At 40.2% G+C, this 27,880-nt stretch overlaps 1 protein-coding gene across 1 annotated transcript in view; it reads left to right on the top strand.

Moving 5' to 3' along the window:
- The window catches only part of LOC137297687 (uncharacterized), a 52,174-nt gene extending 26,027 nt beyond the window's left edge, over positions 1–26,147 (top strand). The window contains exons 2-6 of the mRNA XM_067829605.1: positions 10,657–10,730; positions 11,861–12,050; positions 18,527–18,666; positions 21,930–22,056; positions 23,899–26,147. Coding sequence (XP_067685706.1) covers positions 10,691–10,730; positions 11,861–12,050; positions 18,527–18,666; positions 21,930–22,056; positions 23,899–24,088 — 687 coding nt within the window. The 5' untranslated portion in view covers positions 10,657–10,690 and the 3' untranslated portion in view covers positions 24,089–26,147. The remainder of the gene's footprint in view (positions 1–10,656; positions 10,731–11,860; positions 12,051–18,526; positions 18,667–21,929; positions 22,057–23,898) is intronic.
- Positions 26,148–27,880: the final 1,733 nt, after the last annotated feature.

Genomic DNA, 27,880 nt, shown 5'->3' with positions numbered 1-27,880 from the left:
AGAACTGGCCGTTCTAATCCTGGTTAATATCATTTTGTACCTTTGTCCAGCTGAATGGCTTACAGAGCTGTAAGTCGTCGTTTATAGGGCAGTACGCACACAGTGAGAAACGTTTGTGTCAATCTGGTGGGGCAGGGGAGGGGTGTGAGGAGATCGGAGGTATACCAGTGTGTCACTTGTGTAATAAACATCTACTGACGTCATCTTAAGATTCTCTATAGGATGACTCTGTCGCAGACATATTCTATGGCAAGTCCCTATGTCCCATAAAAATTATACATAAGGTCCCTCTGTCCCAGGACAATTGTATGGAGAGTACGTGGGGTCGCACAGTGGAAAAGGAATATAGCACCCGTGAGACTGTTGAGTCCTGTACAGTCACTCTGGCAAGTTCTCCCTGTTTTTTCCCCGTGACGATCCAGTTGAGAATTATTTACAGTCAACCATGCTCCAAGAGGAGACCATTGGGCGGGGTGGTCAGGCTTGTTGACTTGGTTGACTCATATTATTGTGTCCAGTTGCGTAGAACCTATGTTCATGCTGTTGATCACTGGACTGTCTGGTTCAGACTCAATTAGTTACAGACCGCCGCCATGTAGTTGGAATACTGCTAAATCTAAATCTAAACTCACGCACTCACACCCTCTAAATCTGCCCATGTAGTGTAGTAGTGCAGCCATAACTCATATCATACAATCATGTATTACAGCATAAATGTCGTTGCAAACAAGGTCATACGTTGTTGTTTGATGTGTTATCTCTAATAATGTATAACGGTATATTTACGTAATTTACGCTTATGAGCATGAGTCAAACACACTTTATGTAGTATAAAAGATACTTATCAGGTATGGTGGCCTGAGCAGCTAGGTACCAGCTGTTTCAAAGTTTGAATGAAACTGGTTATAACTTACAGTCACCTGTTATTTACAAATGCAAGACTACTTTGAGTATTGATCTTAGCCACCTGATTAATGCTTTCTTAATTGGCATTGATCAATGCATCATACTGAAACGTGAAACATACCAGTATGTGACAGAGCAATATGGAAGAATTACAAGCTGTACATCAGACTTACCTGATATACAGTTAAAGAAATGTGGTCAGTTTATCCAGGTAACGAGTAGCACGTTAACCAAAACAAAACCACATGTCATTCCACTAACATATAATTTAATGATGTCAATTAAGTAATTTGATGTGCAGCAGGTCTAACCAGAGAAGACACATTCCTTCAATTTGTTTTCAAAATTTAGCAGTTTGAAGGTAAACATTCACAATTAAACAATCAGTAGAAAAAAACTCAAAAGGAAAGTCCATGAAAAGGTTTGTGGTATTGATTTTTAACACAGTGACTTGTTTGATGCTTTGTTCAAAATGCAGTTCTTTATTTACATATAGGTATTCTTGAACTGTGTCTGCGTACTTTCGCGTCACAAATGTGTTCCAGTATATATCTATTTATCAGGTTTTTCAAACATCAGCCACTTACAGTATTTTTATTTAATAATATTTATTTTTATTGGGCTGATATATGTTTCCACAAAATCGTGAAATAAATTGCCCTTGATATTCCTACAAGTGATGAGTGAGTGAATGAGTTTACGTTACGCCGCAGTCAGCAATATACCAGCTATATGGCGGCGGTCTGTAAGTAATCGAGTCCGGACCAGACAATTCAGTTAGCAATAGCACGAGTATCCATTTGCGCACTTGGGAACAGATTACATGCTAGTCTGTCCACCCGATCCCGTTCGAAGTTCACGGTCGAATATTTCAAACGCTTATCGACACGCTCAACAAACATGCTCCTGATGTAAATGTATGTTAATTCCGGAGTAATGTTTGGAGTTACTGACTCATTTAGTAATAAACTAGCGTCCAAAAGAAACTCCATCAAACATTTTTCTGGTGTAAAACAATTCTTAAGCAAAATATTTTAACATTAAACTTTTTATTGCAAAAAGCAATTATTCAGCAACAGCATTTAATGGGTACCAAGGAGTCTAACGAAGCAGCTCGTGATCTGTTATCACATGAATGACACTGGGGTGCATTATCCAGTATTCGATCACCAACGCAGAATCGATTGGGAGCTTTTACAACGTTCTGGGTAGCACATATTGTTCAATACCGGGTGTAGCCACCCTAGTAGTGATGCAGGCTCGAACCCGGCGTCGAACTGAGTAAGCGAGTCTTCTGACGTCTTGATTTAGGATCCGACGCCATTCCTTTTGCAGGGCAGCTGCCAAAGCGTTCCTCTTCAATGGCGGATTTTGGTGTTTCCAAATATTAAGTCCCAGTTATTCCCAAAGATACTCTATAAGGGACAGATCTTGAAGAGCTGGAACTTGCGTTCGTCGATACGTTCACTCTTCGCCCCCTTGGCGTCGGCACGTCAATCCACGGAGACCATGAATGCGGAGTCGCCTGGCCACAGTCTGTCTGCTGACTGGATGGCCAATGCTGTTGGCATTTGATTACGTCACCATGACGTATAGGTTCCTCAAGTGAAAGTGCCGTAAATGCCAGTTCTCTTTTAGGGTAGTGATCTCCAGAATACCACACTTTGGCTTGTCTGCAGTACAGTCTGTCTTAGAGGTGTGACAAGTCTTCCGGCGGTGGATTTGCAGCGTCCCATGGTCCAGGCCATATGCTCATGTGCCTGTCTCTTCTATCTGTAACATACCGATTGTTCTCTCCCTCTGCTCTGGTGTAAAACAAGGCATGTTCCTAGTTGTCAGTCGATTAAAATGATGTAAGAGAATAAACCGGGTTAGCTTGTATACCCGAATTTTATACGGGTAAATTTGCGCACAGTTTCCGTTTTATTCGTGTGAATTTGTTGGTTTGTTGTTGTTGTTGTTGTTCATTGTATCATTGATCGTGACCTGAGCATACCCTTCATGCTGTAAATCACCGACCTTCAAGCACTTGTTTATATAACGTATAAAAGTATTGTCTCTATGCCATGATACATGTGCACCTTGTTAAACCCATGCACTACTGGATATGAATCGTGCTATTTTCTTTGTCTTGCTGCCCTGAATGGGTGGCATTGTAACAGGTAGCATTTCATATGGCCTGTCATATCCTCTAGGATTCCAGCCTTTCCCTTAAAATGTTTTTATCCTGTAATGTAAAATCATTCATCATTGTTCGTGATGTTACATCTCCTATGCCTCGACATATCTTTATAAAGATTCTGCCCGATTGATGGTATTGTACACAGTCCTGTTGTACCCACATAAGTTCACGTATAAATGTATGGACCATGTTGTACATTGAGCTCTGTCGCAAAACGTTTGCATATGTACTATACACTGTAAAATTAAGCATTATTGATCCCGGCATGTTGTATCCCTCCTGCCTGGATATACATAAATAACTATTTAATAAATCGTCCTATAGCCTTGGTGTATGTGTAAGGTTGTGTATAGTGTGTGGGGCATGTTATACCCCTCCTGCCTGGATATACATGTATAACTATTTGGTAACGCGTCATATAGCCTTGGTGTATGTGTAAGGTTGTGTATGGTCTGTGGGGCACGTTATATCCCTCCTGCCTGGATATACATGAATAACTATTTTGTAAATCGTCCTATAGCCTTGGTGTATGTGTAAGGTTGTGTATAGTGTGTGGGGCATGTTATACCCCTCCTGCCTGGATATACATGTATAACTATTTAGTAAAGTGTCATATAACCTTGCTGTGTTTGTAAGGTTGTGTATAGTGTGTGGGGCATGTTATATCCCTCCTGCCTGAATATACATGTATACCTATTTAGTAAAGCGTCATATAGCCTTACTGTGTTTGTAAGGTTGTGTATAGTGTGTGGGGCACGTTTTATCCCTCCTGCCTGGATATACATGTATACCTATTTAGTCAAGCGTCATATAACCTTGCTGTGTTTGTAAGGTTGTGTATAGTGTGTGGGGCACGTTATATCCCTCCTGCCTGGATGTACATGTATACCTATTTAGTAAAGCGTCATATAGCCTTACTGTGTTTGTAAGGTTGTGTATAGTGTGTGGGGCATGTTTTATCCCTCCTGGCTGGATGTATATGTATAACTATTTAGTAAAGCGTCATATAGCCTTGCTGTGCTTGTAAGGTTGTGTATAGTGTGTGGGGCACGTTATATCCCTCCTGCCTGGATATACATGTATAACTATTTAGTAAAGCGTCATATAGCCTTACTGTGTTTGTAAGGTTGTGTATAGTGTGTGGGGCATGTTATATCCCTCCTGCCTGGATATATATGTATAACTATTTAGTAAAGCGTCATATAGCCTTGCTGTGCTTGTAAGGTTGTGTATAGTGTGTGGGGCACGTTATATCCCTCCTGCCTGGATATACATGTATAACTATTTAGTAAAGCGTCATATAGCCTTACTGTGTTTGTAAGGTTGTGTATAGTGTGTGGGGCATGTTATATCCCTCCTGCCTGGATATATATGTATAACTATTTAGTAAAGCGTCATATAGCCTTGCTGAGTTTGTAAGGTTGTGTATAGTGTGTGGGGCATGTTATATCCCTCCTGCCTGGATATATATGTATAACTATTTAGTAAAGCGTCATATAGCCTTGCTGAGTTTGTAAGGTTGTGTATAGTGTGTGGGGCATGTTATATCCCTCCTGCCTGGATATACATGTATACCTATTTAGTCAAGCGTCATATAGCCTTGCTGAGTTTGTAAGGTTGTGTATAGTGTGTGGGGCACGTTATATCCCTCCTGCCTGGATATATATGTATAACTATTTAGTAAAGCGTCATATAGCCTTGCTGTGCTTGTAAGGTTGTGTATAGTGTGTGGGGCACGTTATATCCCTCCTGCCTGGATATACATGTATAACTATTTAGTAAAGCGTCATATAGCCTTGCTGTGTTTGTAAGGTTGTGTATAGTGTGTGGGGCACGTTATATCCCTCCTGCCTGGATATACATGTATAACTATTTAGTAAAGCGTCATATAGCCTTGCTGTGCTTGTAAGGTTGTGTATAGTGTGTGGGGCACGTTATATCCCTCCTGCCTGGATATACATGTATAACTATTTAGTCAAGCGTCATATAGCCTTGCTGTGTTTGTAAGGTTGTGTATAGTGTGTGGGGCACGTTATATCCCTCCTGCCTGGATATACATGTATACCTATTTAGTCAAGCGTCATATAGCCTTGCTGTGTTTGTAAGGTTGTGTATAGTGTGTGGGGCATGTTATATCCCTCCTGCCTGGATATATATGTATAACTATTTAGTAAAGCGTCATATAGCCTTGCTGAGTTTGTAAGGTTGTGTATAGTGTGTGGGGCATGTTATATCCCTCCTGCCTGGATATACATGTATACCTATGTAGTCAAGCGTCATATAGCCTTGCTGTGTTTGTAAGGTTGTGTATAGTGTGTGGGGCATGTTTTATCCCTCCTGCCTGGATATATATGTATAACTATTTAGTAAAGCGTCATATAGCCTTGCTGTGCTTGTAAGGTTGTGTATAGTGTGTGGGGCACGTTATATCCCTCCTGCCTGGATATACATGTATAACTATTTAGTAAAGCGTCATATAGCCTTACTGTGTTTGTAAGGTTGTGTATAGTGTGTGGGGCATGTTATATCCCTCCTGCCTGGATATATATGTATAACTATTTAGTAAAGCGTCATATAGCCTTGCTGAGTTTGTAAGGTTGTGTATAGTGTGTGGGGCATGTTATATCCCTCCTGCCTGGATATATATGTATAACTATTTAGTAAAGCGTCATATAGCCTTGCTGAGTTTGTAAGGTTGTGTATAGTGTGTGGGGCATGTTATATCCCTCCTGCCTGGATATACATGTATACCTATTTAGTCAAGCGTCATATAGCCTTGCTGTGTTTGTAAGGTTGTGTATAGTGTGTGGGGCATGTTATATCCCTCCTGCCTGGATATATATGTATAACTATTTAGTAAAGCGTCATATAGCCTTACTGTGTTTGTATGGTTGTGTATAGTGTGTGGGGCATGTTATATCCCTCCTGCCTGGATATATATGTATACCTATTTAGTAAAGCGTCATATAACCTTGCTGTGTTTGTAAGGTTGTGTATAGTGTGTGGGGCATGATATATCCCTCCTGGCTGGATGTATATGTATAACTATTTAGTAAAGCGTCATATAGCCTTGCTGTGTTTGTAAGGTTGTGTATAGTGTGTGGGGCATGTTATATCCCTCCTGCCTGGATATACATGTATACCTATTTAGTAAAGCGTCATATAGCCTTGCTGTGTTTGTAAGGTTGTGTATAGTGTGTGGGGCATGTTATATCCCTCCTGCCTGGATATACATGTATAACTATTTAGTCAAGCGTCATATAGCCTTACTGTGTTTGTAAGGTTGTGTATAGTGTGTGGGGCATGTTTTATCCCTCCTGTCTGGATATACATGTATAACTATTTAGTAAAGCGTCATATAGCCTTGCTGTGTTTGTAAGGTTGTGTATAGTGGGTGGGGCATGTTATATCCCTCCTGCCTGGATATATATGTATAACTATTTAGTAAAGCGTCATATAGCCTTGCTGTGTTTGTAAGGTTGTGTATAGTGTGTGGGGCATGTTATATCCCTCCTGCCTGGATATACATGTATACCTATTTAGTCAAGCGTCATATAGCCTTGCTGTGTTTGTAAGGTTGTGTATAGTGTGTGGGGCATGTTTTATCCCTCCTGCCTGGATATATATGCATAACTATTTAGTAAAGCGTCATATAGCCTTACTGTGTTTGTATGGTTGTGTATAGTGTGTGGGGCATGTTTTATCCCTCCTGCCTGGATACATATGTATAACTATTTAGTAAAGCGTCATATAACCTTGCTGTGTTTGTAAGATTGTGTATAGTGTGTGGGGCATGATATATCCCTCCTGCCTGGATGTATATGTATAACTATTTAGTAAAGCGTCATATAGCCTTGCTGTGTTTGTAAGGTTGTGTATAGTGTGTGGGGCACGTTATATCCCTCCTGCCTGGATATACATGTATAACTATTTAGTCAAGCGTCATATAGCCTTGCTGTGTTTGTAAGGTTGTGTATAGTGTGTGGGGCATGTTATATCCCTCCTGCCTGGATATACATGTATAACTATTTAGTCAAGCGTCATATAGCCTTGCTGTGTTTGTAAGGTTGTGTATAGTGTGTGGGGCATGTTTTATCCCTCCTGCCTGGATATATATGTATAACTATTTAGTAAAGCGTCATATAACCTTGCTGTGCTTGTAAGGTTGTGTATAGTGTGTGGGGCACGTTATATCCCTCCTGCCTGGATATACATGTATAACTATTTAGTAAAGCGTCATATAGCCTTACTGTGTTTGTAAGGTTGTGTATAGTGTGTGGGGCATGTTATATCCCTCCTGCCTGGATATATATGTATAACTATTTAGTAAAGCGTCATATAGCCTTGCTGAGTTTGTAAGGTTGTGTATAGTGTGTGGGGCATGTTATATCCCTCCTGCCTGGATATATATGTATAACTATTTAGTAAAGCGTCATATAGCCTTGCTGTGTTTGTAAGGTTGTGTATAGTGTGTGGGGCATGTTATATCCCTCCTGCCTGGATATACATGTATACCTATTTAGTCAAGCGTCATATAGCCTTGCTGTGTTTGTAAGGTTGTGTATAGTGTGTGGGGCATGTTATATCCCTCCTGCCTGGATATATATGTATAACTATTTAGTAAAGCGTCATATAGCCTTACTGTGTTTGTATGGTTGTGTATAGTGTGTGGGGCATGTTATATCCCTCCTGCCTGGATATTTATGTATACCTATTTAGTAAAGCGTCATATAACCTTGCTGTGTTTGTAAGGTTGTGTATAGTGTGTGGGGCATGATATATCCCTCCTGGCTGGATGTATATGTATAACTATTTAGTAAAGCGTCATATAGCCTTGCTGTGTTTGTAAGGTTGTGTATAGTGTGTGGGGCATGTTATATCCCTCCTGCCTGGATATACATGTATACCTATTTAGTAAAGCGTCATATAGCCTTGCTGTGTTTGTAAGGTTGTATATAGTGTGTGGGGCATGTTATATCCCTCCTGCCTGGATATACATGTATAACTATTTAGTCAAGCGTCATATAGCCTTACTGTGTTTGTAAGGTTGTGTATAGTGTGTGGGGCATGTTTTATCCCTCCTGTCTGGATATACATGTATAACTATTTAGTAAAGCGTCATATAGCCTTGCTGTGTTTGTAAGGTTGTGTATAGTGGGTGGGGCATGTTATATCCCTCCTGCCTGGATATATATGTATAACTATTTAGTAAAGCGTCATATAGCCTTACTGTGTTTGTATGGTTGTGTATAGTGTGTGGGGCATGTTTTATCCCTCCTGCCTGGATATATATGTATAACTATTTAGTAAAGCGTCATATAACCTTGCTGTGTTTGTAAGATTGTGTATAGTGTGTGGGGCATGATATATCCCTCCTGCCTGGATGTATATGTATAACTATTTAGTAAAGCGTCATATAGCCTTGCTGTGTTTGTAGGGTTGTGTATAGTGTGTGGGGCACGTTATATCCCTCCTGCCTGGATATACATGTATAACTATTTAGTCAAGCGTCATATAGCCTTGCTGTGTTTGTAAGGTTGTGTATAGTGTGTGGGGCATGTTATATCCCTCCTGCCTGGATATACATGTATAACTATTTAGTCAAGCGTCATATAGCCTTGCTGTGTTTGTAAGGTTGTGTATAGTGTGTGGGGCATGTTTTATCCCTCCTGCCTGGATATACATGTATAACTATTTAGTAAAGCGTCATATAGCCTTGCTGTGTTTGTAAGGTTGTGTATAGTGTGTGGGGCATGTTTTATCCCTCCTGCCTGGATATACATGTATAACTATTTAGTCAAGCGTCATATAGCCTTGCTGTGTTTGTAAGGTTGTGTATAGTGTGTGGGGCATGTTATATCCCTCCTGCCTGGATATACATGTATAACTATTTAGTCAAGCGTCATATAGCCTTGCTGTGTTTGTAAGGTTGTGTATAGTGTCTGGGGCATGTTTTATCCCTCCTGCCTGGATATACATGTATAACTATTTAGTAAAGCGTCATATAGCCTTGCTGTGTTTGTAAGGTTGTGTATAGTGTGTGGGGCATGTTTTATCCCTCCTGCCTGGATATATATGTATAACTATTTAGTAAAGCGTCATATAACCTTGCTGTGTTTGTAAGGTTGTGTATAGTGTGTGAGGCGTGTTATATCCCTCCTGCCTGGATATACATGTATAACTATTTAGTAAATCGTCATATAACCTTGCTGTGTTTAAAGGTTGTGTATAGTGTGTGGGGCATGTTTTATCCCTCCTGCCTGGATATACATGTATAACTATTTAGTAAAGCGTCATATAACCTTGCTGTGTTTGTAAGGTTGTGTATAGTGTGTGAGGCGTGTTTTATCCCTCCTGCCTGGATGTACATGTATAACTATTTAATAAATCGTCATATAGCCTTGGTGTAAGTGTAAGGTTGTGTATAGTATATGGGGCATGTTGTAGACAGAATCGATGTTTGTGCTGAATAAACAGAATAAGAATAAGATGTAAGAGAATAAACCTGGTTGACTTTTACACCCTATTTTGATGCGGCTAACTTTGTGCACATTTTCCGTTTTATTCGTGTAAATTCGGGGGGAGGGGAGGGGAGGGGAAGGGGGGATCACAAGATACGAAATGCAAGATACGAAATGCAAGTGCGAGTGCTGTCGCTATTTTCAAACAAACTGACAATTTTCTTGGCAGTTTACAGTCTTTAATATTTTGGTGGCGTTTCCTTTGGCCGCAGGTTTATTTGGCTTGGGATGACACAATAGCTTGGACAATAAAATCCATTCCTATATGATGAGTGGGTGATTATTTATACTCACAGGACAAGTTCAATTCTCATACCTGCGACTAAAGAATGGAGACACGCATAATTATCGTGTTTTGTGTTTGTCTTGGAGGGTTCACACACCAGATGTTTAAGTGTCAACAAATAAGTTACACAGACGACCATAGGCATGCAATAGAATAATAAAAATTGCTGAGGTCAGTGTCGCTTGTTCGATAAAGGACGACAGAGGTTCAGAATGCAGGGTGTGTGTTGATGGGATGATTCAGTCCATCTGTGTCTAACACAGTCTTGCATTATCGTTTGGAACTGCGTGACGCTCGCAAATAGACATGATGCTATATTAAGAATGGGATATCCAAGTTTCTACCAAGACTTGTTGACTTAGCCACCTTATCGACATTGTACGCACGATGTAATGCCAATTGTTTGTCTTTTCGTCAATTTTCTTCTCTGCGTCTTTTAAAATATAATTAAGGTGCACACAATCGTTTCTGTAGTAAAGGCTGGAGGTGTGCTTCTACCGCGGGCCCAAGTCACTCCACTTATTCAACGAAAGAAAGAAGCCAGCCAAATCTAGTTCATTGGCGCACTGCCAACATGTCGAAATATTATCAATAGCACCACCATGAATAGGAAATTGGAAATTTTCCTTAGGTCGTGATATCCATATTGTACTGTGGTACATAAATGAAATACGAGTCCTACAAAGGGGATCCTTGATATATGAATATATATACTTGCAAACTGTCACAGTTGACAGTCCGTATTCGTTCCTCTCCTACAGACAGGCGATCTCTGTCCACCCCCCCGCCTCAGCCATGACCATCTGGAGAACAGCCCTATTGGTCATCTCCATAGGTATGTAGTGGGTCAGTGAGTGAGTGTTGGGTTTAATCTACACACTGGCTACACATGTACTTACTGTAACTACGACAGTGGTTTCAAACTGTAAATGCAATATTAATTCGCCAGTGCTGTGTGTGGCTGATTGTTTGTTTAACGCTCGATAGGGGCGGGAGTACTCAAACGTGCTACAAAGTTTCACTTTCCGGAGTTGACAGAAACACGTGACGATGTGTTAGCTGGACAAGGTAAACCGATTGTACATTGTTTACTTTTGGCATGCTAATTCGGGACAACGTCATGCTATTTTTCAGCCTTACGGCTGATCCATTTACTACAGAGAGGAAAGTGTGTGATAAGTGGTCAGGCCTCGAATACATGTATTAGCATGTTCCCATCTTCTATCTACAGTTTTGGTGTCATATAAGAGTGAATGAGAATTGTGCTACTCCGCTTTTAGCAATAGTCCGGCTATATCACGAATGGCTTCACACACTGTACCCATTTTACATAAGATGGATAGTGAGGTAAACATCCAACATGTTGTCGGTTAGCATTTCTATTTAGTCATGTTGCGCTTTCTTGGCATCGTTAGGGGTGTTTGATAAGTGCTTTCTGGCTTCACCAGGTATAACTCGTGCTTGTTGCAGCTGCCGTAAGACGAACATGGTTGACACATGTCATCATATCCCATTTGCATAGATCGATAATGCTCCGTGTTGATCACTGGATTGTCTGGTCCACACTCGATTATTGGCGGTCCTAGAATATTACTGAGCTTGGCGTAAAACAGCAAACAAAGCAAGCATTTGTGTCTCTTTGCCGAACTGTTGGATGTGTAATAAGGTGAAACTAAATAACATTGTCGCTCTGTCTGTGGTGGTATTTAAGCTGTAGAATAACGCATGGGATAATGTGACTACGTGACTTACAGACGCTTGTAGCGGGCACGGTACATCATGTTAGGAAATGTATTACCCTGAAAACGCAACTATTCTTCCGTATGCTTTGTTCTAATTTCGATCTGCTGAGGTCGGCAGTTATTGTGCACAAGATCTGCTAAACTGGCCATGTTTTGGCGAGCTTGGCATATATCAGACGTGTACACCCAACAAATAGTGTCACAGTTGTTCCATATATTGCAGCTCTACCCGCGACTACTAACGGACAGGTGGATTTGGCGTCGTTTTGCCCTGACTTGGCGACCGATGCCACCGCATGCGTGCAGACCAGCGTCACAGAAACAGCTATCGCCAGCCTAGTGACGAATCCGGAGACACTTCTAGATGTTGACGGTCTTGTGGCCAACAACGCTGCCCTCATCTGTCAACAAGCGTGGGTGTCTCACACTTTTCATCACAGCTATGTAGTAGTAGTAGTAGTAGTAGTAGTAGTAGTAGTAGTAGTAGTAGTAGTAGTAGTGGCATCATCAGCTGTAGTTGTAGAAGTAGTTGTTGGTGTTGGTGTTGTGGGTAGGAGAGAGGGGACATACCTCGAAAAGTAAAATCAATGTTGAATATAGCGGTAGACCCTGACCACAAGGGGTATTGTATTTGACTTTAATCTGCCCAACAGCTGGCTCCATCTCTCCACTCACAACCACCAGGTGTCGTCATTGTTTGGCAATAACATATCACGTGACATATGTTGTATTCGGGATCACACTTTCTTAGTAAACTACAGAACTAGAATCTAGATACTAGAATCTGTATTTTACTAAGAAAATATAATCCCAAATGTGATACATGTGTCACATTGACCATTTTCTAAAAGGCATTGTGTAAATGTTTTCTAAGTGTTATATCTTTGATTTTGAAGTCAGATATACAGACATTTAACATTTGTATTTAGCGAGCAGAGCGTATGATGCCACTGACTTGCTCCAGTGTTCTGTGTATAATTCTCAGTTGCATGATAACTTCGAGATTTCAGTGGTGTTGATGATTTGTATTTATGTGACAACAGCTCTATATCATATTACCAGCCGACTGTGAATGGGAACCCGGTAGTATGATGTAGTATCTTCTTGGGATCCATGTCTGCTCAGGGACACACACGACATGCGAGTAGTTCCAATCACCCGCTTTATTATTCTGACGTACTACGCAAGTTCACAAGTTACATCATGTGACCTCAGATGCTATAAGGCATACAACTACATCTCACAACTATGAGAATACTACAATCCTCCCACAGTTAGTACTGAAAACATCCATTATTTTCAAACATAATATTTGAAAATATTTAAATCTACCACCAATCAAGCATGTAATAAATTCCTAAATGTGTTACAACAAATAAATACACCATCAAACATATCCCACTTTCATTATTATACAAGTCTAACAATGACATAATATGAAACATTCAAATATTCATTTCTTTACATAGTCTTTCAAATATGCAGGAGCACGACATGTCCTTTGAGATCTTCTTAAACAAGCAGTATCTGCTGACAGTGTAGCAGATCCACTCAGTTCATTTTCTTCTTCAGTTTCAGTCACATTAGTACTCATATCTACAGCTAGATCAGTACACAAGTTATCCTGCTGAACAGTAAAGTTCTCTGGCACTGAAGTTGCTTGTACTTGTGACTCAGTTCTGTCTGATACTAAGTTTCTCGGAATCATATCTTCAGGAATCTCAACATTATCAAAGTTCACTGGATCCTCACATGGAGCATGTCTAAGAAATTTAGCATTTCTTACACTGATAACACCTGCATCACAGTTCACAACCTGGAATGTATCACGTTGTTTCTTGTTGATGATCACATATTTTACAGGTTTGTACGTTGGAGTTAACTTACCACGCACAAAATTAGCAATGTACACCAGATCACCAACACTAAACATATGATGTTTCACACTGTTCTTCACATCTGCATATGTCTTCATCTTCTCTGCATAACAGAGTTTTCTTGATAATAATGGATCAGGTTTTGAGGAGTACAGCATTGGATATTTAGTTTTAATGTTCCTATGAAGCAATAACATAGCTGGAGTTTCACCAGTAGCTTGATGTGGAGTAGCTCTATACATTTGTAGAATTCTGGGTAACTGTCGTTTCCAGTCATTCCCATCAGTTGCTGCAGAACGGAATGCATTCTTCAAGAATCTATGAAAGCGTTCGATCTTTCCATTGCTCTTGGGAAAATATGGTGACAAACGGATATGTTTAATCCCTGCCATTCTCAAATATTTCACAAACTGTACGCTCACAAATTGGCGACCATTATCTGAAACTATGCTCTCTGGGAAACCATGTTCAGAAAATATTCTTTCCAAAACTTCAATGATAGCACTTGATGTAATGTCTTTAATCACCACTGCAAATGGATACGAAGAAAAGTAATCTATCAACGTTAACACGTAGGCTGAATCAATAGGTCCAACGATGTCTATACCAACTTTCGACCACGGTCTTGGTGCTGGATCTACAGGTTGTAATGGAGTGTCATTTCTTAAAGGTTGATTCAGAACACAGGTAGCACACTTGTTAACAAGTTGTTCCACATCAAAATCCATCTTTGGCCAATAGAATCTTGTACGAAGGAATTGTTTAGTACGTACTATGCCTTGATGTGTCTCATGAGCTATACTCAAAACTCTCGACCTTAGTGATTGAGGAATCACTATTCTCTCTCCTCTCAAAAGAATTGAGTCACATGTTGAGAGTTCATTCTTGAACTTCAGATATTCCACCGACACATCACTCCAATCATCCGAGTTTATAGCACTTAATACTTTCACAATTTCTCCATCTTTGGATGAACAATTCCTAATTTCATCTATTGTAATTGAATCAATATCTAGTACACATGTGTCAACCACAGATCTGATATAATAGTCAGCCACATTATCACAATTCTTGGATGATAATGATTTTCTTGAAAAGAAATCTGCAATATTAGATTTGCCAGCAATGTGTCTAATTTGGAAATCATATCCATTTAACTTCCATGCAAATCTTTGAATTCTAGGGGGTAACTGAACTGTTTTCGCTTGAGTTAGCATGTGAATCAACGGACGGTGATCTGTTTGTAAAATAAACTTCCTTCCCCAAAGATACTTGCGGAAATGTTCCACAGACCAGATACATCCTAATGCTTCTCGTTCTATTTGTGAATACCTACGCTCAGTTTCTGTCAAAGAACGACTAGCAAATGCGATAGGTTGAAAACTACCATCATCTTGCTCTTGAAGTAAAACTGAACCCAAACCAACTGGACTAGCATCACAAACCAGAATAGTTGGAGCATCAACATCATAGAAAGCTAAACATGTGGCTTTACTAATAGCCTTCTTCAAAGATACAAATGCTGACTGACAAACATCATTCCATCTCCATTTTACTCCAGTTCTAGTGAGAAGACGTAATGGTTCACACAGATCTGCAAAACTAGGAATAAACTTCATCAAGTAATTGCACACTCCTAAAAATGAACGTAACTCAGAAACATTTTCTGGAGGATTAGCTAATTCAACAGCCGACACCTTCTTTGGATTAGGTCTGACACCTTCAGAAGAAACCACATGTCCTAAAACCTCTATCTCTGTCATACCAAGTTTACACTTGTCCTTGTTGAGCTTTAAATTATACTCCCTACATCTTTTAAAAACTTTTCTGAGCAAATTTTCAAGTTCTTCAAGAGAATCTGCATAACAAATCAAGTCATCAATATATTTCTCCAAACCTGTAATATCATGGAAAACATAGTTCATAGCCTTTTGATATGCTTCAGAAGCTGAATTCAAACCAAAAGGGAGTCTTTTGAATCTAAAGATACCTCTGTGTGTAACAAAACTTGTCAAATCTCTAGATTCTTCTGCCAATAAAATCTGCCAAAATCCCCGTTTACAATCAAGCTTGGCAAAGTAGCGTGCTGATCTCATAGCATAGAGTGTATCATCTACAGTAGGAATAGGAAACCTCTCACGAACAACAGCCTTGTTGACCTCACGTAAATCACAACAAACTCTAATCTCAGAAGTATTTGGTTTTGGAACACAATGTATATTTGAAACCCAAGGTGTAGCATGATGTACTTCTTCAATGATATCATCATCAATCATTCTATCTAACTCAGAACTGACTGCTTCCACCATAGAATAGGGTAACCTACGAAGCGGTTGTGTAACCGGTGTGACTGATTCATTAACCTTGATTGTATGAGTAAAATCTTTAATTTGACCCAAGCCATCAAATACATCTGAAAATTCATCAAAAAGATGATCTAGATTTGTTGAAGAACTAACCTTGTTTACATTGATCTGAAGCAAAGACAACTCAAGACTAGACTTCCTTCCAAGCAAAGATACCTCATCACCAGACATGACATAAATCTTATCTTCAACTTGATTATCACCAACTTTCAGAAGAACATCAAAATAACCAAGACATACCATAGGCTGCTTCTGACCATAAGCTTTAAAATGTTTAGCTGTAGGAGAAAGTGGGAAATGTTTGAAATATCTATCATAAGTCACCTCTGAAATTATGTTCCTATATGAACCTGAATCTAAGAACATCTCCAAATCTCTACCATTTACATTCACAGAAGTACAGAGATCTGAATCAAAGTAATACACAAACTCAGCATCTTCTGAAAATGAATCTGATTCAGATGTTTCATCAATCAATACTGCCTTCAATTTCTGCTTATCATTCTGTTGCTGAAATTTAACCTTACCACCTTTCTTTTTCTTTTTAACAGCCTTCTGCTTTGAATGAGCTTGCTTATCAATATCTAACTTACCTAACTGAAACCTTGATGTATAACTAGACCTACTACCTGGAGTTGAACTACCAGCTGACTGTCTAGCTTTACATACTCTAGCCAGATGACCCTTCTTTTTACAGAACAGACAATTGGCATTAATAGCACCACATTCAGAAGCCTTGTGATCTGAAAAACCACATCTGTAACACCGGCTATAAGACTGATTACCAGACTGAGTAAAGCTAACATCAACTTTGTTAACAGAAATTCCTGCAATAGCTTTAGAATTCTCCATAGCCATCTCATAAAGTCTTGCAACCTTAAGAGCAGAATCCAAAGTTAAATCATCCTTCAGCAGAAGTTTCTCACGGAGGTGTTTCGATGCACATTTCTCAACAATCTGATCTCTGATCATTTCATCATGCAAAGCACCAAAATTACAAGTTTTGGCAAGTTCTCTCAAGTCAGTAACATAATTATCAATACTCTCATCTGACCCTTGTGCTCTAGAACGAAATCTGTAACGTTCTGCCACTACATTTCTTTTTGGATTGAAGTATGCACTCAAAACAGTTTTAGCAGTATCATAAGTGTCCTTTTGACCAGGCAATGTAAGAAAAATTCTCTGACATGGAGTACCTAAACAGTGCAACAATGTTGCCCTTCGAACCTTATCCTCTTGTGTTTCTAGACCACTGGCAACCTCATAAATAGAAAAAGATTCCATCCAAACAGTAAATTCATTACTCATATCAGTGGAATTCATATTTAGAGCTGGCGGGGGACGTAAATGTACGTTAAAGTTCACAGGTGCTGCGACTAGTTCAGGTTCAGCCATATTGGATACACACTGTTTACACCGTTTGGCAAAGTCAAAGTTTATGAAAGTCAAGACAAGTTCGACTAAACAAAATATGGAGAATGTTCTCAATACCCAGTTCATGATGACAAATATGATAAATATTCACATTGAACACATGCTGTTGAAAAGGTGTAGACAGCTGTAGACAAAACTTGCGACATACTGTGAGTCGTGACACTGACAGGCGAGATACCTGTGATGCACGAGAATAAATGGCGTCTTCATGAGTGCAAAAGTTCTCACACAAAGTTCTTTTCAGAAGTTCCACCAATTAGTGAGAGTTCGTATCACTAACATAGTTCATGTCGCGTGTATATCACCTTCCCTTGAGGCATTACGACGGATCCCATCCTCGTCGCCATTGTAGTATCTTCTTGGGATCCATGTCTGCTCAGGGACACACACGACATGCGAGTAGTTCCAATCACCCGCTTTATTATTCTGACGTACTACGCAAGTTCACAAGTTACATCATGTGACCTCAGATGCTATAAGGCATACAACTACATCTCACAACTATGAGAATACTACATATGACATTCAGTGGCAGTACACTAATATTGGCAGTATGAAATACAACAACAGAGTCAGTGATAGTAATTATCACCCAAAGCCAACAGTGCTTGTATATCTATATGTTCTAAGTAAGCCATAGCAGCCACTGTATGTTGCTGGGTCGATCTGTATAGCTCTTCAAGCGAGATTTGAGTAGAATCAGGACATTAATGGCTTGTCGAATGAAGCAAAGCGCATCTGGTTCTGGGGTCAGAGTTATGGTAGGAATGTAGTCTGTGATGAGATCAGTGAGACGACTCTGAGTGACTTCAAATGAACGCCGTATTCTAACAATTTTGGGACGGTCTGTAAAATACTCGAATCTGGATCAGACAACAGACAATCCAGTGATCAACAGCATGAGGATCCATCTACGCAAATAGGATACGACGGAATGTGACAACCACGTCAGCGAGCCTGGTTTTGTTGTTGTTGTTGTTGTTGTTTTTGGGTTTTTTTGTTTTGTTTTTTGTTTTGTTTTTTTTGTTTTGTTTTTTGTTTTTTTGTTTTTTTAAAGAGGGATGAACACTGTGAGACAAGCTGCTTCAAAAGACTTATGTCTCACCACAGACATATTTATGTCTCCACCTAGATCTATAAGTGTTTTAGATATCACGTGACAACAAATGCCGCTCGTTATGTATTTTACATGTACATGTTATATTACTGCAGAAACACACCCCAACTGAAGGCGTTGTATGACTGTATCTTTGCAAAGCTGACTATCTGTCTTCCCACCGAGTGGCAGCGATTCTACCCAAGTCTACAACAAGTCCATCAAACTATTGACACCATCTGTCAAAATGTACAGAGTAGGTATCCGCGTCACTGTATAACGGTATGATGTGGTTCACCATGGTGGAGGACATTCACCACGGTATGTGGCATTCACCACGGTATATAACATTCACCACGGTATCTGGCATTCACCACGATATGTAACATTCACCACTGTATGTGGCATTCGCCACGGTATGTGGCATTCACCACTGTATATAACATTCACCACGGTATGTGGCATTCACCACGGTATGTAACATTCACCACTGTATGTAACATTCACCACGGTATGTGGCATTCACCACGGTATGTAACATTCACCACTGTATGTAACATTCACCACGGTATGTGGCATTCACCACGGTATATAACATTCACCACGGTATGTAACATTCACCACGGTATGTAACATTCACCACGGTATGTAACATTCACCACTGTATGTAACATTCACCACTGTATGTAACATTCACCACTGTATATAACATTCACCACGGTATGTGGCATTCACCACTGTATGTAACATTCACCACGGCATGTAACATTCACCACTGTATGTAACATTCACCACTGTATGTAACATTCACCACGGTATGTGGCATTCACCACGGTATGTAACATTCACCAAGGTATATAACATTCACCACTGTATGTAACATTCACCACGGTATGTGGCATTCACCACTGTATGTAACATTCACCACGGTATGTGGCATTCTCCACGGTATGTGGCATTCACCACGGTATGTAACATTCACCACGGTATGTAACATTCACCACTGTATGTAACATTCACCAAGGTATGTGGCATTCACCACTGTATGTAACATTCACCACGGTATGTGGCATTCTCCACGGCATGTGGCATTCTCCACGGTATGTAACATTCACCACAGTATGTAACATTCACCACGGTGTGTAACATTCACCACGGTATGTGGCATTCACCATGGCATCGAACATTTACCACTGTATATAACATTCACCACGGTATGCAACATTCACCACGGTATGTAACATTCACCACGGTATGTAACATTCACCACGGTATGTGGCATTCACCATGGTATGTAACATTCACCACGGTATGTAACATTCACCATTGTATGTAACATTCACCACTGTATATAGCATTCACCACGGTATGTAACATTCACCACGGTATGTAACATTCACCACTGTATGTAACATTCACCACGGTATGTAACATTCACCACGGTATGTGGCATTCACCACGATATGTAACATTCACCACGGTATATAACATTCACCACGGTATGTGGCATTCACCATGGTATGTAACATTCACCACGGTATGTAACATTCACCATTGTATGTAACATTCACCACTGTATATAGCATTCACCACGGTATGTAACATTCACCACGGTATGTAACATTCACCACGGTATGTGGCATTCACCATGGTATGTAACATTCACCACGGTATGTGGCATTCACCACGGTATGTAACATTCACCACGGTATGTGGCATTCACCATGGTACGTAACATTCACCACGGTATGTAACATTCACCACTGTATGTAACATTCACCACGGCATGTAACATTCACCACGGTATGTGGCATTCACCACGGTATATGACATTCACCATGGTATGTAACATTCACCACGGTATGTAACATTCACCACGGTATGTGGCATTCACCACGGTATGTAACATTCACCAAGGTATATAACATTCACCACGGTATGTAACATTCACCACGGTATGCAACATTCACCACGGTATGTAACATTCACCACGGTATGTAACATTCACCACGGTATGTGGCATTCACCACAGTATATAACATTCACCACGGTATGTAACATTCACCACGGTATGTAACATTCACCACGGTGTGTGGCATTCACCACGGTATGTAACATTCACCACGGTATATAACATTCACCACTGTATGTGGCATTCACCACGGTATGTAACATTCACCACGGTATGTAACATTCACCACGATATGTAACATTCACCACGGTATATAACATTCACCACGGTATGTGGCATTCACCATGGTATGTAACATTCACCACGGTATGTAACATTTACTATGCCAGAGTGACCTCAGTAACTATTAAAACATGTATGTAGGTCGTAGAACATGTAGAGTGACCTCAGTAATAATTAAAACATGTATGTAGGTCGTAGAACATGTAGAGTGACCTCAGTAACAATTAAAACATGTATGTAGGTCGTAGCACATGTAGAGTGACCTCAGTAACAATTAAAACATGTATGTAGGTCGTAGAACATGTAGATTGACCTCAGTAACAATTAAAACATGTATGTAGGTCGTAGCACATGTAGAGTGACCTCAGTAACTATTAAAACATGTATGTAGGTCCTAGAACATGTAGTGTGACCTCAGTAACTATTAAAACATGTATGTAGGTCCTAGAACATGTAGTGTGACCTCAGTAACTATTAAAACATGTATGTAGGTCCTAGAACATGTAGTGTGACCTCAGTAACTATTAAAACATGTATGTAGGTCCTAGAACATGTAGTGTGACCTCAGTAACTATTAAAACATGTATGTAGGTCCTAGAACATGTAGTGTGACCTCAGTAACCATTAAAACATGTATGTAGGTCGTAGCACATGTAGAGTGACCTCAGTAACTATTAAAACATGTATGTAGGTCGTAGAACATGTAGATTGACCTCAGTAACAATTAAAACATGTATGTAGGTCGTAGCACATGTAGAGTGACCTCAGTAACTATTAAAACATGTATGTAGGTCCTAGAACATGTAGTGTGACCTCAGTAACAATTAAAACATGTATGTAGGTCCTAGAACATGTAGTGTGACCTCAGTAACCATTAAAACATGTATGTAGGTCCTAGAACATGTAGTGTGACCTCAGTAACCATTAAAACATGTATGTAGGTCCTAGAACATGTAGTGTGACCTCAGTAACCATTAAAACATGTATGTAGGTCCTAGAACATGTAGTGTGACCTCAGTAACTATTAAAACATGTATGTAGGTCCTAGAACATGTAGTGTGACCTCAGTAACTATTAAAACATGTATGTAGGTCCTAGAACATGTAGTGTGACCATAGTAATTACATGTATTAAAGCCACAGGATGTAATGTTCGCCTATCATACAAACAGAGATCCTATGGGTTCTTGTTTATATTTCAAGATGCCATTTGTGATGTACATTTGCCGTACAACAGGCATATATTTATTCTACTTATTATTAGAGATTCAGGATGCCATGTTGTAACGCCTTGACTTGAACGTGTAATGTTATTGGACATTTCAGACATAAACTTGACATGTGTGGAGGACACATCTCGATCTGCGGCAGTGAGTTCCTGTGTCCTACAGGGTACCCCACCCACAACACCTGACCCTACGAACTCTGTAGCGACAGTTGCCTTTCAGTGCAGGTAAAGTTGTGTACAAACGTCTCGCATATCAGTTTCGCTCATTGAAATTCGTTTAAGTATGTGAAATGACGCTCTTCTGTGAAGTTCGCTATTCAAAGAGTACTGACAATCGCCATGTATTTAGTAACAGTGACTGAGAAATAGGATCAGACAATTCTGTATATCTTAGTTACATTGTGATAACCCATCAAATTATAAATTACGGTGATATAATTGCTTACAGTAGAATCTGTTGTAGCAGAAATACGGAAATGACATGTCGGATGTCGGAAGGGGATCTGGACGATGGCCCTAAACATTTTGTCACAGAGCGTAAAGAAAATGTCACGTTATCAGCTTAGCCATCGCAGGTGTATCGGAATTCAAGCGTTTGGATATTGTGAAACACCACCTTCGAACAACAAGAGTCGTGTCGTACAAAGGATGAGTGTTTAAAATTCACGCGGTACAACTATGTGAGATAGGATTTGTTTGCCTACAATCCTAAATCTGCTCAGGTCGGAAATGGTAATGGGCATAGTCAGCATAGATGGTCATTTTTGACCAGCCTGAATATCCCTGACAAATGAGCTAGATAAATAGTCTTACGATTGTTTAACTAGAAGTTGAAAGTAATCCAAACACCGAGTAAGTTGTGGCTAGTATCTCTGCAACGTGCTAGTGGCATTGCTGGGCTCATGTCGGACATTCCCTCGTCCTGCACTGGTCAATAAGGTAAACAATAACAATGCAAGTGCGCATTTCTAAACAAATGCACAAAAAATATCAGCCTGCTGTAACACATTGGTGTACTCTCTGCTTCTCCAGACTTAACTCATCGAAGGATAGAATAATTACACATCCATGGTCTCCGCGTTCAGTACAGCCTTGGAGCAAGGCTAGATGAGGCTAGATAAGGCTAGATAAGTTCCTACAGTTGCCGTGGGTTGTTGACAGGCAGGTGTCATTTGAAGATCGCCTTAAGGCATGGTGTGCCTGAAATATTACCTACAATATTAGATATTACCGACAGTATTCGAATCAGAAGCTACACGTATGTTGAAAAAACATGTTCCCATACATGTGTTTATGTAGTTTGAATAAGACTTCCAGTGTTGCTACCGCGGATGCTAGAGTGAAAAATCTAACTATGGCAGAGTAGTCAGTTCAAACTGACATGAAATTTTTTTGTGAAATGTAATATTTGTCTAAGTGCTTGTCTGAACGAGTGAGTTAGTGAGTTTAGTTTTACGCCGCACTCAGCAATATTACAGCTATATGGCGGCGGTCTGTAAATAATCGAGTCTGGACCAGACCATCCAGTGATCAACAACATGAGCATCGATCTGCGCAATTGGGAACCGATGACATGTGTCAACCAAGTCATAGAGCCTGACCACCCGATCCCGTTAGTCGCCTCTTACGACAAGCTGAGTCGCCTTTTATGGCAAGCATGGGTTGCTGAAGGCCTATTCTACCCCTGGACCTTCACAGGTATTGTCTGAACGAACACATACATGTATGTATTTATTTACTAGTTGTAACATGGGAGTTGAAATGACGATGCTCTTGTATTTTGTCAGAATGCACGTTTGGCCACCTTTCTCTGACGACAAGAATGAGGAGGCTGAACTCAAAATGGTGTTACTGCTGTGTTTGTGTTGCACCGTCAGAACAACTGCTGATTTTACGGACGCTTCCCGTACTTGGATTTCGCTTGTGTTCAGTTTTATACATAGATTTGTTTGTTTTATTTCTTTTTCTAATTCGTTATATGTAGATATGTTGTAATCCTACAGAAGTGCCGACGGCATGCCTTCCGACGAGCTGATTGTTAAATTCCCCCGTCCCATGTACTTCCAGCCAGACGGACCTGTTTGCGACCTGTACCGCTTCAGCCTATGCCACATGTCCTGGGATCACCGCGGAAGTCTTGACTCTGGCTGCCAAGCTGCAACGTCCCTCTGGTTGTGCTTCAGGCGATATGGTTCGCCCCAGTTTAACGCTTGTCCTCATACCAGTGGTTGCTTGTGTGATGTCCTTGTTGCAATAAGTGTTGAATTAAACGCTTGCTATTAACGAGACAGGAAGAAGACAAAACGAGTAATCAATGTCGATACATCTTAAGATCTCCAGCAGTCCACAAGACATGAACGTCTGTAGTATGGAGACACGCCAGAGATGATATTACGTAATCCTTTCACACGTTTCTTATGAGTTGCAGACAGACCGAGTCAAACATGTTGTGTTATTTGTTGATACGTCTTATTTGAATATCAGTTTACACGAACTTGTCAGCCATGTTTATTTCAACCACCACTTGTTTCAAGCCCGCTAACTGGCTCTTATAGTGTGGCCAGTACTCGGTCTAACAGACACATTATTCATGTAACTGAAGCCAGACTGTATTAAAGCTCTCGTGACACGTCTTTGCATAATGTTACGTTTTCATGTCAGTTTGAGTGAGTGACGATACAGACCCCTGAAGGTCCCAGGATAGAATAGGCCTTCAGCAACCCATGCTTGCCATGAAAGGTGACTATGCTAATCGTAAGAGGCGACTAACGGGATCGGGTGGTCAGGCTCTATGACTTGGTTGACACATGTCATCGGTTCCCAATTACGCAGATAGATACTCGTGTTGTTGGTCATTGGATGGTCTGATCCAGACTCGATTATTTACAGACCGTCGCCATATAGCTGTAATATTGCTGAGTGGGCCGTAAAACTAAACTCATCCAGTGACAATACAACACTGATGTAGGCAGTACACCATGAAGGCATTGTGTTGGAGTATTGAACTGATGATGCAACGCATGATTCGTTCTACAGATGTTGTAAACTGGAGGATTAATAGTCAAATTTCAGACTAATATAATTATTATGTGGGAAATCAAACAAGATTGCGGAAACTGTTTCAAAATCTTTTCAGTAGAGAAATTTATGTTTGAAAATCATCCCATCACCAACACTATTCACTTTCGTTTTTAAACACCATTCGACATTGCGAAAGAATATACCAACACATTGATATATAAGGGAGTTGGAAGATCTCAACTCTCTAACATAGTCCAGTTATAAAATAGTATCTTTTAAAGGCGGAATCAAATGTGGTTCCGCTTGTACATCTGCGACAACTTGACACCAGTCACAATGAAATACTTCGGTCGTGTTTGGGAGCATATAGGATATCTGTCAACACACAATGCCATTTAGAAAGTGATCTAATGCAACATATGATATATTTGGAATCACGCGTTCTCAGTGCAGATTCTAGTACTTTTATTGGGTCGCGTCCCTTCCAGTATTCGAACCCACACCCTCAGAGTCAGGCACCTGATCGCCAGCAAACAGTCAACTGTCAAACCCACACCCTCAGAGTCAGGCACCTGATCGCCAGTAAACAAAGTCATCTGTCTAACCCACACCCTCAGAGTCAGGCACCTGACCGCCAGCACACACAGTCATCTGTCTAACCCACAACCTCAGAGTCAAGCACCTGATCGTCAGCAAACAAAGTCAGCTGTCTAACCCACTCAGCCACCGCTAACCACATCAGCATCCACATGCTGGAGATTAGTTGCCTGACTCTGCTGGTGTAGGTTGGAATCTAGGATGTTCCTCAGCCCAACAACGGTACTACAACCCGTTCTTTATTGAGATGGTGTAATCCGAGATGTTGCGGTCAAACGCCCTAGATATATTTAGATTGAGATCATGTGATCTATGAATGGTCATAGTTTATCGATTTTCTGACCCGCAGTGGGGTCCTATGGATTTATCGGCACTGGACATATGATATTCACCCCGGCTTCGCTTTCATGTCAAGGGTCGATAAATCATTGGATCAACCTCACTAGAAGTCAGTCATTGTATGCTATCCTCCAAAACTGTTTTCCACAGGAGATATTGCCAGTAAAGATCAAACGATAGCTCGTTGGAGATATCGTTTTGACAGAAAATTTGTTCATTGCCCTAACAATGTTATGACGTCATGAACTGATGACATCACAATGCTATGGCATCGCTACACTGCAACTCAAAAGACCGTAAAGTGTTCAGTGATGTATATTTTTCATTGAATAAAACTAATAAAGAGTGATTTTTATGATCAATAGAAGCTCCTGTTCGTGTCTTCTGATACCAAATATACTATCCGGCAAAAAACACATACACGAGAAATCTGTTGCGAAAATCCTGTATTTTCAAACATGTATAACTCGTGCACAAACAGACTTTGGTCCATGGAATTTTAGTCCACTTTAGTCCACTACACAGCCAAGTGGATACTTTTAGATAACGGAGATGCTGAGCAAGATGATGCCGCCATATAGCTGGAATATTGCTGAATGCGGCGTAAAATTAAACTCACTCACTCACTGAGCGAGATGGTGACGACGTAGCACGACCCTGACGTCGGGTTTCCTGGCTGTCAGACCAATCTCTCATACCGAAACATAAGGCTCATTAACCAATTCAGACAAAGATCTACTTTTCAGTCGATCCGAATTTTACCTGTGAAAGTTAGAATAGATACCACAAACAGTTCTGTTTACTCTGAATTCCAAGTCCTTGTTTCATAAGAAAATGGTATTCACAAATGATTTTTTTTTTGTTTTAAACTTTAATAACACCATCTTTATATACTTCCTGTCGAGGTTCAGGCAGCATACCTTAACTGTGGAATCACAAGACTGCCCCTATTTGAGTAGGTCGTAAAAAGATTCACAATGCATATTGCTCACTGGTTGAACCTGATATGTGTATTTTGCACTCATTCAGCATATTTCTGTTACGCACAATGAGGTTGATGTAATATTTGAGGTTGACGTTGTTTGCCAGGAATAGAAGGAGCGTAGTTTTGGAACATACAAGTGCACAGACTTATCATACTGAATAATATTTATGCATCCAGTTAAATGACACTGGCTACAGATTCGGGACTGGTTATCGCACAAGAGGACGGAACCCAGTAAACAGGAAACGAGACTGTTCTGTAATCAGTGTTTTGACATGTTCAGCCTGTTCCGTACAATTTGACGGATATCCCCAGAAGTCTAGGCACCCTGGCTGCTGGCAACAGAAATTTGGTAATCTCCAGCATGCTTTCTTTCAATGGCGATGTTCCGAGTCGCAGAGTCAAGATATGACGTAGTGATTTGACCTTGAAACTCCTTCAAAACGAATGCCAATTTCTGAAAGTAATCTGGATTTTTATTTCCAGACAGTGAATGCTCTTGGCTGCTCAATTTCATCTGGAAGGTGATTTCTGTTGCGTTGAGGTGATGCCTTTCTAATCCTTGTAAAAATCTCATCAAATTCAGCATTTTCAGGTAAAATCGATTGTTCACAGTTGTGTGACATCATGTTACGACCAATTTTGTTACATATTTTGACGATTATTTGAACAAACTAGGTTATTAATAGATTTTTTGGGGGGGATAGTATATATCAACACTCCTTGATAACAGTAAATACATTTCATCCGCAAGCCCCGGATATTTGTAACTTTATCAGCTCTTATTGATATCTTTGATATCAAAAGACACTCGGATGAGATTCACTATGTGTCACAACGTTGCAAGACGTCAGACTTTGAACTGATCACAACATTATGTGAACATTTCTTATAACATGGTGGAGCCACGTAATAGTAACGTATCATAACCGTGTAATAACGAAAACATAATTCTAGGATCGTTAACAAATGATGACGACCTCTATAAGAAGCTGCCTGACAAGAGGAATGTCCAATGCAATATCAGCTGTCATGCATATGGCTCCTGTATTTACTGCTATTTCGTGAATTCTGACCATGTATATATTCTTCACACACATGAAACAT

This window comes from Haliotis asinina, chromosome 10 (assembly GCF_037392515.1).
Source record: "Haliotis asinina isolate JCU_RB_2024 chromosome 10, JCU_Hal_asi_v2, whole genome shotgun sequence".
Lineage (NCBI taxonomy): Eukaryota > Metazoa > Mollusca > Gastropoda > Lepetellida > Haliotidae > Haliotis > Haliotis asinina.
This window is presented reverse-complemented; position numbering and strand designations above follow the sequence as displayed.